This window comes from Orycteropus afer, unplaced genomic scaffold, assembly GCF_000298275.1.
Source record: "Orycteropus afer afer isolate SDZICR_OR568_19922 unplaced genomic scaffold, OryAfe1.0 scaffold00137, whole genome shotgun sequence".
NCBI classification, from domain to species: Eukaryota; Metazoa; Chordata; class Mammalia; order Tubulidentata; family Orycteropodidae; genus Orycteropus; species Orycteropus afer.
The window spans coordinates 3,583,486-3,601,976 of NW_006921724.1; the positions used below are offsets into that span (position 1 = coordinate 3,583,486).

The 18,491-nt window shown below is 40.2% G+C and overlaps 1 protein-coding gene across 1 annotated transcript in view; it reads right to left on the bottom strand.

Moving 5' to 3' along the window:
- Positions 1–12,353: 12,353 nt before the first annotated feature.
- Positions 12,354–18,491, bottom strand: part of ERG (ETS transcription factor ERG) — a 113,770-nt gene continuing 107,632 nt past the window's right edge. The window contains exon 9 of the mRNA XM_007945543.2: positions 12,354–12,874. Within this exon, the coding sequence (XP_007943734.2) occupies positions 12,354–12,874 (521 nt within the window). The remainder of the gene's footprint in view (positions 12,875–18,491) is intronic.

Genomic DNA, 18,491 nt, shown 5'->3' on the forward strand with positions numbered 1-18,491 from the left:
TTTTTCAGCATTTTTTTTTTAATGTGTATCAGTGGATACACATAAAATGCACATAAAATACACAATTAGAAGGAGTAATGAGAAAATGCATGTGTAGCTTTCAGCACAGTGTCTGACACTAAGAACATTGGTAGCATAGTGCGTAAAGGCAATTGACTGCTAACCAGAAGGCTGGAGGTTCAAACCCACCAGCCACTCCTTGGAAGGAAGATGGGGCAATCTACTTCCATAGTGAAACTGACACGGAAACGCAAGGAGGGGTTGCTATGAGTCGGGTTCTACTCAATGGCACATAACAACAACAACCCTCTACCTACATTGCTGTCATCTTCCTTTTCATATGTACTGCTACTAAGTCCAGCTCCCAGGTGTTTTGAATATGGGTGCAGTTCTTAACTTCTGTTGTTGTTGTTAGGTGCTGTCAAATTGATTTTGACTCATGACGACCCCATATGATAGAGTAAAACTGTCCCATAGGGTTTTCTTGGCTATAAACTATATGGGAGCAGATTGTCAGGTCTTTCTGTGGAGAACCTGGGCGGATTCAAACTGCTGACCTTTCTGTTAGCAGCCAAGGGCTTAACCATTGCTCTGCCAGGCCACCGTTAAATTTGTCAAACTTGACCCACCACTTTCTGCCTGAATTTGTCTTGCAACCTATTGTTATCTTGGTTCACAGCATCTGGAGATGTGTTCAGGGTGCCTTCTATATCGCCATCTATATCTGTTATCAGTGTTGGATTGATAAGGTTACAGGCAGAGGTTTGAGTTATGCTACCCAGGACCTCACTGCCAGAGGGACATCAACCTTTTAATTAGTACTCTTTGGCCACAGTCATGCAAATAGTCACAACCTTATAAAACTTTAAACCTATTTTATGAATTCACGACAGAATGAAAATCTGATTACCATTTTGGTGTTTGTTATTTTCTTAGAGAACACATTATGTTGCTATGGAACATGAAAATGCCTCATTTCTTTTTTTCATAAAATTCTAATTTAACATGCTTCCTCGATAAGACTGTATTTCAAACATGTTCTAAGCACAGGTCATTACCAAGTAGTATTATGGCTTGTTGGGCAGAATAACATTTTTTAACATGATTTTTCATGAGAAAATGAGTGAAAGTATTCCACTTTGTAAAATGAGTTTAAAACTTAAATTATAAGTTAGAAGAGTATCCATAGGTTTTCTATGAAGCATTAACTTGGGCTACTTGTCTACTGAGAGTCAAATGTAGGGGGAACATGCAACCACTATTGAAAATTTAGCATTAGCCCTTACATTTCTGTCATAACATTTTCAGATTGGTCAGGTTAAGACCGTTAGACTTGCCCAAAGATGGCTGTGCAATCAGTGGAAGGGGGAGACAACAGAGCACAGAGGATTTGTTGGAAAAACAGGCAGTATATTCTTGGTATGTTGGGTCCCTAAATACCAGCCCTCAGTGTATGCACCCTGTATAATCGCTTCAACTTAAGTGTGAGTAGGACTGGAAATATGTTAGGATATCACCCTAGTGATTAGGTTATCTTATATGGCAAAAGGGATTTTGCAGATGTAATCAAGGTCCTTGTTAGTCTTAGAGGACATATAGCCATAATACTCCTTAGAATCAAGGATGGATAGACTTTATCTTGTTAACTTTGGACTTGTCATCAGAAAGATGATGAATCTTAGAATTTCTGGAAAAGGGCATATTTGGGAAAGTAGAGGGTCAGCATAAATGAGGGAAACCCCCAATGAGATGGATCGACATCATGGCTGCAGCAATGGACTCAAACATACCAGTGATCATGGAAATGGTGCTAGTCCTGGCAATATTTCAGTCAGCGCGACTGGATAGCAACTAACAACAATTAAGGTCCCTACTGCTAATCAGAAGGCTGGCGGTTCAAACCCACCAGCCACTTCTCGGAAGGAAGATGGGGCAATCTACTTCTGTAGTGATACTGCCTCGGAAACCCAAGGAGGGGTCGCTATGAGTCGGTCTGACTTGACGGCACATAACAACAAAAACAACAAACCAGATGACATTGACTTAATCAAAAGGAAGATTATCTTGTGTGGGCCTGACCTAAACAGGTGATCTCTACAAAGCTCAGAGAGTTTCCAGGTAAGAGAGATTCTCCTGCTGTGGAGAGGTCTTGCTGTGGAGAGAGCCACACAGGGCTTTGAACAAGTTCATTCTGGTTCAACCCCCTGATGAGAATTTGCATTTCCACTCCAGATATACTGAATCATTAACTACATTTTAACAGATCCCTAAGTGATTCTTATAGTCCTCTGGCCAAGTGGCAAGGACCAAAAGTACTCTCTAAGTGAACCATGATTGGCTGACAGCCAGCAAAGAAATGGGACTTTAGTCCTACAACTGCAAGGAACTGAATTCTCCCAACAGTGAGCCTCAGTAAGCCTTAGAGGAGATCGTAACACAGGTTTGATGCACGGCATTTCCTTAAAAGAATGCATGGCATTCATTAGATAAATTCTATGTTTCTCCTATGTTTCTTCTATGTTTCTTTGCTATACAGCAAAGGCAAAGAATATTGGAAAATTTGTTAAAGATTTTTATTTGATATGATTAAGAGATGTAAAATGTAGCTTTGGAGATATAACTAATAGCCAGGAGGTTTGCTGACCCATAAAGTCTCAAGGACATCTTGAATCTAGGTAGAAGGGAGTACCAGCATACTAAAAATCATTTCCCTGGGTGGGGATTTAACGTTACAATGAGACATACTAAGAGCCACCCTCTTTGTATCCTATATTGTGGATGCTTAACCTGTAATTATATGAAATTGTATGTATAACATGATTCTGATGTAATCCTCATCCTATAAAAGAAAGTTGGAAAGCATCTAGAGCCGGACAAAATCTGAGGAATTCCTCTCTCTGTGTCCGCTCATCCACAAACTTCCTCTGCAGAAGGTTCCTCTGTAGAAGGAAAATGGGTAATCAGGCTAGCCAAATTCCAGACTGCAGTCCCTAAGATTTATTTTGAAAAATTGGTCTTATTTTGGATCTCATCCTATGAAAAAATCCAGAACGAAGGTTTTGTGTAATACAGCTTGGACCCAGTGTATTCTGAGAGATGGTGAACAATGGCCTGAGAATGGCTTATTGAATTATAATACAATCTTGTAACTTATTTTTGTGCATGTGTGTATACAAGAGAAGGAAAATGGGATGAGAAAATATGTAGAAGCTTTTTTTTGACTTTGTGACAAAACAAGGATTTACAAAAAGAATGTAAGATTTTCCTCCAAACGGTTAAAAAAAGAAGGTTTAAAATTTTAAGAGGTAAAAAGGGAGTTGTTCCATCTTAAAATAGAATGTCTGGTTATGCCAGAATATGAAAGATAATAAAAGCTAAACGTGAGAGTATATAGTAAGTTGTAGAAGGTCAGAGGAAAGTTGAATAGAAGGCTAAAACTTATGCCACAGAGAATAGAAGGATGCGTATGTGTATTTAGGTGTAACAGTGAAAGTATTCATATTTTTTAAAGGGTGATGGTATGAGAAATATACAGCAAAGGCAAAGAATATTGGAAAATTTGTTAAAGATTTTTATTTGATATGATTAGGGTTCTTATTTTTTTGTAACTGAAAATTTAATAGGTTAATTCACAGAAATTTTTAAAAAAACTTTAATGTCCAATTTTAATTTAAAAATTTTGAGTCAAATCCCTCCATTTGAGACTCTGGCAAATTAATAAATTATATTTTAAATCTATTTTTTCTGCAAAATTGGATCAGTCTTACCAAAGAACTGCTATATACATTTTAAGAAACTGGGTTCCCTATATGTTTATGTTACATGATATTTTACAAGCTTGGGTTTTAAGCTGGATATATATTTTTTCTGTCTTAGTTTATTCTGAAAGCTTGTTGTGTCTAAGCTTCTGTTTTTATATTAAATTGAAAGCCATGGCTGATGTTTTTCATAGAGCAATCTAAAAATCTCCACTCTTTCTTTCCAAGAAAAACTGTTTCTTGCTCCTGGCTTATAATCTGGGCTTTTAATTGTTACTGTAAGGAACTTTGATATAAACCATTCTACTTTTAAAATATAGGAAAAGTTTGTTTAATATGTTATGAATTACATGAAACATGTCTAAGCAAGAGATGTGCCAAATTTTCTTTAAATTAAAATTTATGTACCAAAAATGATTGCCTAAGGAGCTCTGGTGGTGCTGTGGTTAAAGCATTGGGCTGCTACCCAAAAGATCAGCAGTTTGAACCCACCAGCTCTTCTGTGGGAGAAAGATGAGGCAACCTGCTTCCATAAAGATCTACAGCTTCAAAAACCCTATGAGGAAGTTCTAGTCTGTTCTATAGGGTTGCTAGGAGTCACAATCGACTCAATAGCCACGGGTTTTAATGTTTGCCTGATAATCATAGTACATTCTAACTATTTAGTGTTATGTCTCAAGATTATCATGTGGTATATCTGAAGCTCTTTGCATTAAAAAAACAATAGTGCTCCCTCTGTAAACCATTCAGTAACCCCTAGGAGCCTCCTGGGACATGAGGTCCTAACCTTCTCTCACACCTGTAGTGGTGCCAGATTTGGACTAGAAAAAGGGCAAGGGGGATGTTCCCCCTCTGTCAAGTTCTGGCCCTGAAAGCCAGGACCCATATGGGCAACCCTGGATGTTTTCACCTCTGATCTATTCAATTGGAAAAAACAATGTACCTTCATATAGGGAGAACCCAAATGAATGCATGATTTCTTTGCTTCCATTTTTAAGACTCATAACCCCATGTGTATGGATTGTCAGACATTATGTGACATTTTGCTTACTCCAGAGGAGAGGAGGATGGTGTTTAAAAAGCTAAAGAGGAAGCTGATTGCTTTCATTATTTGGAAGCCAACCAATACTTAGCTACTGAGAGAGCCTTCCTGGTAGAAGAGCCTACATGGGACCCAAATACTCAGAAGAGACTTGGGCTCCTAGATCATTACCAAACTTATCTATTGGCTGGGCCAAGAAAAGGTGTCCCCAAACAGAGAAACTGAAATAAAATATATGATGCAAAAAAAAAAAAAAAAAAAAAAAACAGAGGAAGACCCCTCACCTTTCTGGGCAAGAAGTTATACTGCTTTTAGATTCTAAAAGTCCTGGCAATGCATGAATGATCAACATGATATTTTTAGGGCAGAGTGCTCCTGATATTAGAAAGAAATTTCCGAAAGTAGAAGGTAGAGTGGGAATGAAAATTTTACAATTAATAGATATTGCCTTCAAAATTTATACAAACCAAGAACAGGAACAGGAAAAGAAAGAAGAGCAGAAAATGAAAGCACAAGTATCACTATGAGCAGAGGCCCTCAGTGAAGGTAAAGGAACCAGGTGGAACCATCCCCAGCTGAGAAAAACCAGTGTGCTTGATATGAGAAGGATGGACATTGGAAGAGAGAATGCCCTCACACAGAGGGTGCTGATAGGAACACAGCAAGATGGAGCATAAAGAAAAGAAAGGGCTTGTACCATCTTCCTAAACTCCACCCGAGATCCAGAATATTCAAAGTGATGGGGACCAGGTGTGAAACATGCAGTCAGCCCTGATGAGCCTGTGGTTAAAATGAAGGTTGAAGAGGAAATGATAGGCTTTTTATTAGATATAGGAGCTACTCATTCGGTTTTAAATATTTAAACATAAAGGTATCAGTAATGAGAGTAACAGGAAAGGAAGTAACCCGGAACTCATACAAAAAATGAACTGCTCTGTTGGCAACAAACCTTAACCTGCGACTTTTTTTTTTTTTTTTTTTTTACATGCCTGGAAGTCCTGTTGCTCTGCTAGGAGGAGACCTGCTGTATAAACTGCAAGCTCAGATGAGCTTCCAGAAAGCATGACTAACCCTTATTGTACCAGCTGAGCAGGGCTGGAAAATACAAGCCTCTCTCCTGTTCTTCAGACTGAACCAGTGGACCTTCCACCTGAAATTAACCTCACAGTGGCCCCAGGGTTTGTGCGGGTGAAAAGCCAGGGTGTGCAGGGAGTACTGAACTACTGCCAGGAATTTGCCTCCACATGTGCAGCAATACCTGCTATGTCTGGATGCTCAGAGCAGATTGAAACCAAGTTTGAATCAGTTTCTCAAACATGGATTGTTAAAGCAGTGTCATCTCCTTTTAACACTCTGATACTACCTGCCAAGATGCCAAACTCGCTTGAGTCCCAATTTGTCCAAGACCTTTGAGCTATTAACCAAGTAACTGTGACTATTCATCCCATAGTCCCTAACCCATATACTCTGTTATCAATTTTGCTGAGCCATTGTGCATGATTTTCAATCCTAGACTTAAAAAAATACCATGCCTTCTTCTGAATTTCAGTAGAAGGAAAACAAAACAAAACAAAAATGCAAAGGAAATCTTTGCATTTGAGTGGGAACACCCCGAAGATATTAAAATAGCTCCATCCTGACTCATAGCAATCCCTCCTTGGGTTTTCCAGGCGCTATCTCTAAGGAAGTAGATTGCCCAAAAAGGAACATTGTTGTTGTTGTTATTATGTGCTGTTGAGCCGGACCCAACTCATAGCGACCCCTCCTTGGATTTCCCAGGCAGTATCACTTTGGAAGTAAATTGCCCCATCCTTCCTTCCAAGGAGTGGCTGGTGGGTTTGAACCACCAGCCTTCTGGTTAGCAGTCAAGTGCCTTAGGCACTACGCTACCAGAGCTCCCAAAAGGAACATTAGCATCTAAAAATCACTCCCCCGAGTGGAGATTTAACATTATAAGATATGCTAAGAGCCACCCTCTTTGTATCCTATATTGTGCATGCTTCATCTGTAATTATATGAAATTGCATGTATAACATGATCCTGAAGTAATCCTCACCCTGTAAAAGAATCTTGGAAGGCACCCAGAGGCAGACAGAATCTGAGGGAATGCCCCTCTGTGTCTATTCGTCTGCAAACTTAATACGCTCTGCACCTCCATGTATCTTTATTGGCCTAAACCACTCTGAGCAATTGGACAAAGCTCCTGGTGGTTACCAGGCTGGTTCCTTCCTTTCAGCCTAGTGAGATGACCATGAGCAGAGGACCTAGTTTTGTTCTGCCTGGATCTTGTCCCACAGAAACCATGTGATCATAAATTTGTGTTAAACTGCTGAGTGTGTGCTGATCGGCTGCACAGCAGTAGGTAACTAGTACACATGAGCAGAAGTTAGCAGTAGGGAGGAGAGCTGCTTAGAGAACTCAGGATGATGTGTTCCAGAGTAACATGGTTCGTTTTCATGGGGCCACAGAAGAAACTTTACTGGGTTGAGATTTAATTGGGAACCTTCCATGTGTTGACAGATTTTCTTTCCTTCTACGGCAGCTGTTCTCAAACCTCAGCATGGGTCGGAATCACCTGGAGAACTTGTTGAAACAGAGAGCTGGGCCCCACCCCCAGAGTTTCTGAGTTAGCAGGTCTGGAGCTACATCTGATAAACTGCATGTCTAACAAATTCCCAGGTGATGATGCTGCTGCTGGTCCAGTGTCCTGCTTGGAGAACCACTTGTTGTTGTTGTTGTTGTGTGCCGTCGAGTCGGACCCAACTCATAGCAACCCCTCCTTGGGTTTCTGAAACAGTATCTCTAAGGAAATAGATTGCCCAATCTTCCTTCTGAGGAGTGGCTGGTGGGTTTGAACTGCCAGCCTTGTGGTTAGCAGTCAAATCCCTTAGGCACTACACCCACCAGAGCTCCCAAACACTGTTGTTGTTGTTGTTGTTATGTGCCATCGAGTCGGACCCAACTCATAGCGACCCCTCCTTGGGCTGCCGAGGCAGTATCACTATGGAAGTAGACTGCCCAACCTTCCTTCCGAGGAGTGGCTGGTGGGTTTGAACCACCAGCCTTCTGGTTAGCAGTCAAGTGCCTTAGGCACTATGCTACCAGAGCTCCTTGGAGAACCACTACTCTATTATAAATGAAGCAGTTGTAGTTACTTTCAACCATTTAATTTATGTATCCAACTTTTCCATGTTTAATATGAAACATTTTGACAAGATATTTTAGACTAACATTAAGATAAAGGACAGATATAGAACTTGATACACTTTCGAGTAGTCTCTGTTTAGTCATCGCACAATTTTATTTGGCTGGGATGATGAGAGACTAGTTAAATCAGATTTTACAAATCATGTGTTTTTATGTTTTCACAGGTTAGCAGTCAAGTGTAAAAGGTCAATTTGGAAGTAGATTGCCAAGTATTTTTTTCTTAGGCACGTCTAGCTGAACTCAAACCATCAACCTTACTACTATTTACAGTATTTTTCCAGCACCAGGAGTCTGGTGGCATAGTGGTTAAAAGCACTTAGCTGCTAACCAAAAGGTTAGAAATTTAAATCCACCAGTCGATCAGTGGAAGAAAGATGGGGCAGTCTGCTTCTGTAAAGATTTACAGGCTTGGAAACCCTGTGGGCAACTCTACTCTGCCTACAGGGTCTCTAGAATTGGAATTGACTCAGCAGTAGTGGGTCTGGTTTTGGTTTGATGCCAGCACTATTTCCATCACCTTCCCAACTATTCAGCATCAGCAATCTCCTGCACCTGCCATCCAAGGGCAGCACCTGCAGGACTGTGCAAAAAGGTGCTGAAGAGAAGAGAGTCTTCTACTGCATTCAACCTCACCTGGAAAAGGCATCAGACTTGGAACAAAAATCAAGTCTTCACTGAGATTTGGGAACTGTTATGGATTGAAATGTGTCCCTGGAAAAAGTATTATTGAAACCTTAACCAATTATGACCCTATTTGAAAATAGAGTTTTTCATTTGGTATGTTAAGGAAACCATGCCAGTGCAGAGTAGGTCCTAAACATAATCATTTGAGTTAGAAAAAGATCAGAAAAGACAGACACATACATACACACACACACACATACACACAAAGGTGGTGGGGAGAGAGATGACGTGTGAGCATCATTTACAGGGAAAAGATTATTAAGGATCATTGGCAGATACCAGAAACTAGGAGGGAGGCTACATGGCAGAGACTCTACTTCAGACGCTTAGCCTCCTGAACTGTGAGAAAATAAATTTCTGTTTTTTAAAGCCATCAATTTTGTGTTACAGCAGCACCAGGTAACTGAGACAGAATTACACAGGGATTTGATCAAATACAAAGAGCCAAAGACTAAGAAGAGAGGGCAAATCTTTTGCCAGCAGGAGTGAGATTCTGCAAAGATCCTGAGCGAGCATTCAGCAGGGTAAGCTGAGGGATGGAGAGTCAGAGAGAGACAAGAGTCACGGCACACTGAGAATGAACTGGAGAGTGTTTTAGAATTAGATCATGACAAAGCAGCAGTCAGCTCCCTTTTAAGGCAGAGTTTAAAAATTATTTATTTGGGTAACTCAGTCTTATCATGTCATCCAAAAAGATCCCAACTGCTGATATTTGTCAAATAGCTGCCTAATAACTTGGGTCCAAGGGGAGAGGGGGAGCCTAACTGAAGACGTATGTTAAAACTGGGTATGATAATCATGTCTTGTTTTCATTATTTTGTTCATGATGCAATCTTGAGAGAGTAGAATTGAATGATTATCCAAGGAAATTGATACTTATATGCAGAATGTAGGTGTGCCTTTTCTTTATATTCCAAAATAGAAAATGACTGATCTTTTCCATTAAAGCAGTTTGAGTCACCCAAGCCACCAGCTTTCGTGTGTGTGTGTGTGTGTGTGTGTGTGTGTCCATGTGTTTTAAGGAGATATAGGCACTCTGGGGGCCTTCCCTAGGCTGCTGCAGAATGAGTGATGATAGTGCTCCTTTCAATCCCAGTAATGTGGAACGTCTGAAGCTTTGGTAATCAGATCCTGCCGACTTTAAAGACCACTGCCAACATCTTTAAAGACCATTGCCAAAATATCCATAGCACAGAGGTTTGGCAACTTCATGTAATTATAGCAAAAAGGATTACAACGTGTGTAAAACAAGCCCTGAAACAGCTATAAATGGGCCAATTCAGAAACCTAGCCAGGCAAAGTGGCTTAGGCTTGCTACACTCTACAGGTGCCTTGCATTAGGTCTCTCAAATTGCCTTCTCCTGGGCCAAGGTTGGCAGCATTTGTAACACATTGTGAAGTAAAAAGGTGTCAAAGGAAGATGTTTAGATCATAGAAAAGAAATGTTTGCAAGGGGAAGCTGATGTCAATCGTGAGTCTGATATATCACAAGTCATGGCACCCAAATTCTTCTGCTGAGGGAAGACTAAGGTAACAGTTTACCTGGTGAGATCCTCTGAAAGAGAAGCCAAGTGGCAAGTCTAGAAGCTGTCCTTTGTTTCTTTAAAGGGAGAAAGTGTAGCTATCTATGACACTTTATTTGCCCATAATGGTACAGACTGCATTAAGAGTGATATCTTGTCTACTACTCCACAAATGTTTTATAATCACAGCTGGAATTAAGGGTGATTTGTGACTAGCTGCTGGTCTAGAATTTCTCAATCAGAACCTGACCTCAGTTTTGGTGCCTCTTGCTATTCTGGAGGGGTGGAGTCTCTGGATAGTACAAATGGTTAACATGCTTGGCTGCTAACCAAAAAGTTAGAGGTTTAAGTTCAGCTAGAGGTGCCTCAGAAGAAAGGCCTGGTGATCTGCTTTAAAAAAAAAAAAAAAACTTAGCCATTGAAACCTATGGAGCATAGTTCTACTCTGATACACACAGTACCACCATTAGTCAGAACTGAATCAATGGCAAGTAAGGATGATGGTTCCACATTGGGCCTAACTGTGAAGACTGCAAGGTAAAACTTTTGGTTCTTCTCCAGAAGGTGCTAGAAATGAGAGTGTGTGCAAGAAGGGCCTGGCGATGCCAATGCTGAGGCCAGGCATCCTGTTAGAGAAAAAATTACAAAGTAAAATTTCTAGGCAAAGTAAAATTATAACACAAAAGACACAACATTCAGGACAAGGTTCTATTAGGCAACTTTAGTCACTAAGAAAGTGCAAATGCAGACTCCTGGGTAAATCTGATTTGCCGTGCTAGGCCAAGCTTATTTTATTACATACATTCTGCATTCTAAGAACTAATAACTTCATATTGTAAACATTAAGCATACAGAGTTTAAATTCAAGGCCACATTGTATCATTGATTGTCTCTTTTGTGGTGTGTCTTTGGTTGGCCGAGATCAACTCGTAGTGTATAAATGCATAAGTTATATAATTATTATATAAAAAGGAAAAAAAAAACCCATTGACGTGTATACTTCATTCTGACAAACGCACAGCGTTCGCGACTCAAAAAGGAAAACTGGAGCCCGCCTAACCCAAATGCCTACAATGTTTCTGATTGTGGTAGCCAAGAAGGCCGCCTCTTACCTTACCCTGGTGGAGAACAAAGCCCCCATATAATGATGAGGTTCTGAATGTTTCTTTTAAATATCAGACAATTCCAGTTAAAATTTTCTTTTGACAAACACAAAAAAAGAGATGCATATATTTTTTTTGTTTGTTTCTGAACTCTACTATTTCCCCTTCCTCCATTATGCTGTGTCCTTTCTTATAACACTGGGTTTGGTATAACACTGACTGCATTAAACCACAAAACTCCATGACTCATTTTCCACAGTCCCATGTTGTCCTAAATCCAGTCTTTACTGCTTGAGAAGTTTCTTTCCCAGTCCTTGCCGCCTCCTTCTCTCTGCTTCCTCCTCTAGCCTTCGTCTACAATCACACACTTGCTCTGCATCCACGTCCTGGGTCCCACCATTTGGCTCACAGCTCCCGTAATACTGTAAAGGAGTCGAAAACTTTGGGTCATCTTCACAGTTTGAGAGAGCTGAAAGCTCTCCATCAAATGGAAAGAATCTGATTTCAACCAACACAGCAAGTGCCAGTGAGTTCCATATCCATGCCCCTTGAAAAGCCACAGTCTCTCTCTTTTTGTTTTTCTGATATGTTCCTATTTTTAAATACAGGTAGTTTTCCTTAAAAATGACATTATAAATGGTATGTTAAGTCAAACTGTTATCTCTATTGCTTTAGTTGAATCCCAGTTTGCATTAGCAGGATTCCAAATGCTACTCTAAAGTTTATACATATCTTAAGACCACTTTCTTTGGCACTTTGCCCTTATGACGTCTTGCTTCTACTTACAATGTCTTTTACAAGGTTGGTCCACAGATTAAAAGTCCATTTACATTTTTAGCATTCTCTTCATTTCTGTAGTAATACTTTAGCAATTCCTACCCTCTAAGAGTCCTTGAGATTTCTTCCCTAGTGTCCTTCCCCAGCCCCAGTCAACCTTTTTCATTCATTTTGAGGCACTTTGATTGATGTTCTCCAATAGAGTTTGTGGCAATTCATTGGCGATTGTACGTTGTTGGGAAAGGCCTCCAATAGGTCTCTAGTAGTAAGTGCCCAGATGAGAAGGCATATGGCTGGCTGGGAGCCTAGTGTTAGGGTATATACCTCCAGTTGGTGAATTCCAGTAGGGATTTGGGGCAGCAAAAAAACTAGAAGATGTCACCGGTAGAGCTGGGGGGTGGGGAGCCACAAAGTTCATCTTCTGTGGGTGGGTGTGATAGGAGCCCATGTAAGGGAGGTCTGAGGGGTACTTGTACAGAGACGATTCTGGAGGGTGGGGCTGGAGGGCCTGGGCAATTCCATGGAAGTCAAACTTGTAAGCGTAGCGTTTCCCATGGACTTTGGTCATGATGTTTTTGTCATAGTAGTAACGGAGGGCACGGCTGAGTTTATCGTAGTTCATATTGGGTTTGCTTTTCCGCTCTCCCCAACGCCGAGCCACCTCATCAGGGTCTGTCATCTTGAACTCCCCATTGGTGCCCTCCCAGGTTATGCAGTTGGAGTTTGAGCTGTCTGACAGGAGCTCCAGGAGGAACTGCCAAAGCTGGATCTGTCCACTCCCTAATGAGGCCAGGAAAGGAAAAAACAGACCAGTGAGAACAGGGTCTGAAATGAAGACATGATGAAACTGGGTGTCACTGGGGTCCTTCCCAGATCCCTTTCTCCAGGCTCTACACTCATCCCTCACTTGGAGTCCTGAGTGGTGTAAGTAGTTAAGCACTCGACTACTAACCGAAAGGTTTGAGGTTCAACTCCACCCAGAGGCACCCTGGAAGAAAGGCCTGGACCTACTTCTGAAAAACTAGCCGCTGAAAACCCTATGAAGCACAGTTCTATACTAACACACAAGGGCACCAAGAGTTGTAATCTACCTGATGGCAACTAGTTTGTTTTATTTAGCACTCATCCCTCAGCCGCTGGGAGTGTTGGCTGCTCTTTTTCTGCAGTTACCATTTTCTGTAGACAAGTGCCCTTGGCTGAGCAGGAGCTGCCTCATCCAACCTTAAAAGCCCAAAGCCAGAAACAGTCTGGAATAGGGTAGCTCAGGGCCATCCCCCTTGCCTCAGAAAGCACCAACTGTGTGGTACCATTCATGCTCTAGAACTTCCTGTGGGATCAGGCTGATCAAAGCTCTGGTGGAGGTCACAAGTTTTCTTATCCTTTTCCTTTGCCCTATCTAGCTCCCTCATTCCTTCTGTCCTGAGAACATACCCTTAGTTAATTCCTTGCTCAAGCATCTTTAGCACAATATTTGTATCTAGGGAGGAATCCCTGGGTAGTACAAACAGTTAAGCATTTCACTACTAACAGAAAGATTGGTGGTTTGAACCCCCACAAAGGTGCTTTGGAAGAAAGGCCTGGAGATCTTTCAAAAAGGTACCAGCCTTGGTTTTTCAAAATGGAGTCTCATCAGTAATCACCACACTAACTCCCTCTATCATCTTAGTGCTTGAAAAACTAGGTACAGCAGTTTGGATTCTGGTGCTTTGAACACTCACTGAGTCAGAGTGCACCAAACTCAGGGGAGTAGAATTAGAAAGGAGAAAGAGACAGGGGAAAAAAATAACAACATCAGGAGATCTACCCTGAGGAGAGCTGACATGCAGCTGAGAAAGGCCATGGGAGACCTCCCTGGGGGAACGCTGACTGGCAGGTGAGAAAGACCATCTGAGACCTCCCTGGGATAAGGAAGAAGACACACCACACTAGCATCCCATTGACCACACCAGCATACCAGTGATCACCCCAAGGATCTACCTTCAGCACCTGATTTTATCAGTAACTTGGGTCAGCCAAGTGTAAGTGGGCATATCCAGCACTGCTGAAACCCAAGCAGAGTCCACTGGTGCTGTAAGAGGGCAGGCCCTGGGAGGTACCCCCGCAGTGGATCACCGATCAGGTTTGGGTTAGCTTTCTGGCACTGAGGGGCCTGCACTTGATTTTGTCAGTAATATTGAGACAACTGGGTGTGAGCGGGGACTGGACTGGCTCCAATACCGCTGAAACTGAGTGGATCTTTGGGTGGGCAGACCCAGAGAGGAACTCCCGTGGTGCTGTGGAGCCGGGCAGTTGACTTGGGTTGGCTTTTTGGCACTGAGGGGCCTTGGGAGCAGGGTTTTTTGTGTGTGTCTGGGCCTGGCGGAAAGTGACGACCCTCTAACAATTGGAGTCTTTGCTGAACTTGAGCTTCAGGCCTGTGAATAACAGTACAATGTCATCATTAGCAGCCCGCTCAAAGCCCTAGAAACTGCCCCTAGCAATGGGGAGCTTTCCTTCTTCCCCTCTTCCACTCTCACCTTCTCCACCAATAACCTGACTCATCCAATAAAACAAACTACATTCAGCCACCATAATACCTCCTTGTTTGAATTCTAAACCCTCTTTATGACAAACGGAAATGCATATCCACATCCCACACAGTGATTCCATCATCACAAAGAAAAGTGCAGAGCAAGGCAGTATACTTGAATTAATAACTAAAAAATTAAAATACATCAGCTTCACCTTTTCAAAATATTAAATCATAAAACCAAGACAAAACAAATCAATATATAATCAACAGTTAATGACCTAAAATTGTCTAGGAAACAAGAGAAAACTTCAAATCAAACAACAACAACAACAACAAAAAAAAAAACAGGACAAGGCATTAGAAGCAAAACCACAAAAATGGTCTCATTAAACATGGAGGAAGAGGAGGCAACAGAATTATCTGAGAAGGAATTTAGAAGATGTGTTTATAGAGCTTTACAAGAGCCTAAGGAAACTCCAAACAGAAGCAAGAAGAACCAGACAGTTCCCTGAAAGAACTCAGGAAAATCATTCAAGGACAAAATAAGATTAATGCACAATCAGAACTCATACAAAAATAGCAATTAGAAATCCAGAAGATGCATACCAAAATTACAGAATTACACAACACAGTAGAGGCATAAAAGAGTAGGTTAGAACTGGCTGAAGAACACATATCCCAACTAGAAGACAAATCCCTGGACACCAGCCTGTATGAACAAAAATCAGAACAAAGACTTGACAGGAGTGAAGAGAACCTAAAAATTATACAAGATGACATGAAAAGAAACAACATAAGACTCATTGGAATTCTAGAACAGAAGAGGCAAGAAAAACTGCTGAGAAAATTGTGGAAGACCTGCTAACAAAAACTTCCCCTGTATCATGAAGGAAGAAAAGATATTTGTCCGAAAGCTCATAGAACCCCACAAAAGATAGATCCCAAGAGAAAAATAGCAAGGCATATTATAATCAAACTCTCCAAAAACAAAGACAAAGAAAAAATTTTGAGAGCTGCCCAGGAAAAAAGAAATTACTTACTTATAATAATCAAACAGTTAGGCTCAGTTCCGGTTACTTAGCAGAAACCATGCTGGCAAGAAGGCAATAGGACGGCATATATAAAACACTGAAGGAAAAGAACTTTCAATCAAGAATCCTATATCTAGCCAAATTATCCATCAAATATGAGGGCAAAATCAAGGCATTCCCACACAAACAGAAATTAAGGGATTTTGTGAAAACCAGACCAACCCTACAAGAAATGCTTAAGGAAGTCCTTCCAATAAAGAACCCACAACAGAGATCAACAAAATCAGGATACATGGCATCAACACTAAAACCAAATTAGACATAGGAACTCAAAATAAGACCATAAAACATTGTACACTAAAAACCAAGGAAGTCAATCAGCACATGACAATAGCAACTAACGTATTAGAGGGAATAAAACCTCTAGGTACAAACGTCCAAATGGAGAGGAAAATAGGACAATGTCTTCACAGAACACACTGTTCTAAAAATGTAGAGAACAAGAATGTACTCCAAGGAAATCAGAGAGAAAATTAACAATCCCTCTAAGCAAATCCAGAATGAAGGAAAACATATGGGTTTAATAAGCACAAAACCAACAATAAAGAAGAAAAGAGAGGAAGCATTAGGCAACAAACTGAAATCAGCACAGAAAAGTATATGGACCAAGGAAACACCAACAACATGACAAAAAAAAAAAAAAAAATGACAACAATCAATTTATATATATCACTAATTATACTCAATTTTAATGGACTAAATGCACCTATCAAGAGAAAGAGAGTGGCAGACTGGATAAGAAAACAAGACCCATTGATATGCTGCCTACAAGAGACCCACCTTAGACACAAAGATAAAAACAAATTAAGAGTTAAGGGATGGAAAAAAATATACCAAGCCAATGGTAACCAAAAAAGAACAAGAGTGGCAATATTAATTTCTGATATAATAGACATTAAGGTGAAAAACATCACAAGAGACAAAGAAGGATATTATATGATGCTGAAAGGGTCAACTGACAAAGAAGACATTATGATAATATATATTTATGCACCCAATGAAAGTGCTCCAAAATACGTGAAGCAAATAAATGAATTAAAAGGGACAATAGACAACTCTGCAATAGTAGTAGGAGACTTTAACACACCAATTTCAAAGAGGGGCAGATCAACTAGAAAAAAACTCAACAGAAATACAGAAGAACTTAACAATACAATCAACCAACTCGACCTCATGCACATATACAGAGCATTTCACCCAACAAAAGCACAATTCACATTCTTCTCCAGTGCACATGGATCCTTCTCCAGGACAGGCCATATGTTAGAACATAAAACAAGCCTCAATAAATTCAAAAGCATTGAAATACTGAAAAGCATCTTCTTGGACCACAATGCTATAAAATTAGAAATTAATAATAGGAAGATCAAGGAAACATCAAACATATGGAAGTTGAACAATTCACTGCTCAAAAACTACTGGGTAATAGAACAAATAAAAACTGAAATAAAAAAATTTCTAGAAACAAATGAGAATGAAGATACATCATACCAGAACCTATGTGACACAGTGAAAGCAGTACTCAGAGGACAGTTTATAGCAATAAATGTATAGATCAAAAAAGAAGAAACAAAATCAGCACTCTAACTCATCAACTCCAACAACTAAAAATAGAACAACAAAAGAATCCTACAGTATATAGAAGTAAAGAAATAGCAAAGATTAGAGCAGAAATAAATGAAACAAAACAAAATAAAACAGAAAATCAACAAAAAGCTGGTTGTTCAAAAAGATTAATAAAATCAATACAAAAGAAAAGAAAGAGAAGATCCAAATCACAAGAATTGTAAATGAAAAGGGTGTCATCACAACAGAACCAACTGAAATAAAAAAGATACTCACAGAATATTATGAAAAACTATACTCCAACAGCTCTGAGAACCTAGAAGAGATGGATAAGTTTCTAGAATCACAAGACCCACCTAAACTATCCCACTCAGAGATAGAATACTGGAACAGACCTGTAACAAAAGAAGAAATCGAACAGGTCATAAAAAAAAACTTCTGACAAAGGAAAGTCCTGGACCTGAAGGCTTCACTGGACATTTTTATGGAATATTCAGAGAACAGTTGACACCTATGCTACTCAAGCTATTCCAGAACATAGAAAAAGATGGAATACTCCCAAACTCATTTTATGAAGCAAGCATAACACTAATACCAAAACCAGGGAAAGACAGCACTAGAAAGGAAAACTACAGATCAACATCCCTCATGAACATAGATGCAAAAATTTTAACATAATCTAACAACATATCAAAAATGAATACACCCGAACCAAGTGCGATTCATACCAGGTTTACAAGGGTGGTTCAACATCAGAAAAACAATCAATGTAATCCACCACATAAGCAAAACAAAACAAAGAATCATATGATTATATCAACCAATGCTGAAAAGGCATTTGATAAAATCGAACATCCATTCCTGTTCAGAACTCTCAGCAAAATAGGGATAGAAAGGTCATTCCTCAACATAATAAAAGGTATATATGCAAAGCCAATGGCCAACATCATTATTAATGGGAGAAAGACTCGATGCATTCCCCTTATGAACGGGAACCAGACATGGATGCCCTCTATCACCACTTCTATTTAATATTGTATTGGAAGTCCTGGCCAGGGAAGTAATGCAAGAAAGAGAAATAAAAGGCATACAAATTGGCAAAGAGGAACTAAAACTATCTCTATTTGCAGATGATAGGAGCTCTGGTAGCATAGTGGCTAAAGCACTTGACTGCTAACCAGAAGGCTGGCGGTTCAAACCCACCAGCCACTCCTCAGAAGGAAGGTTG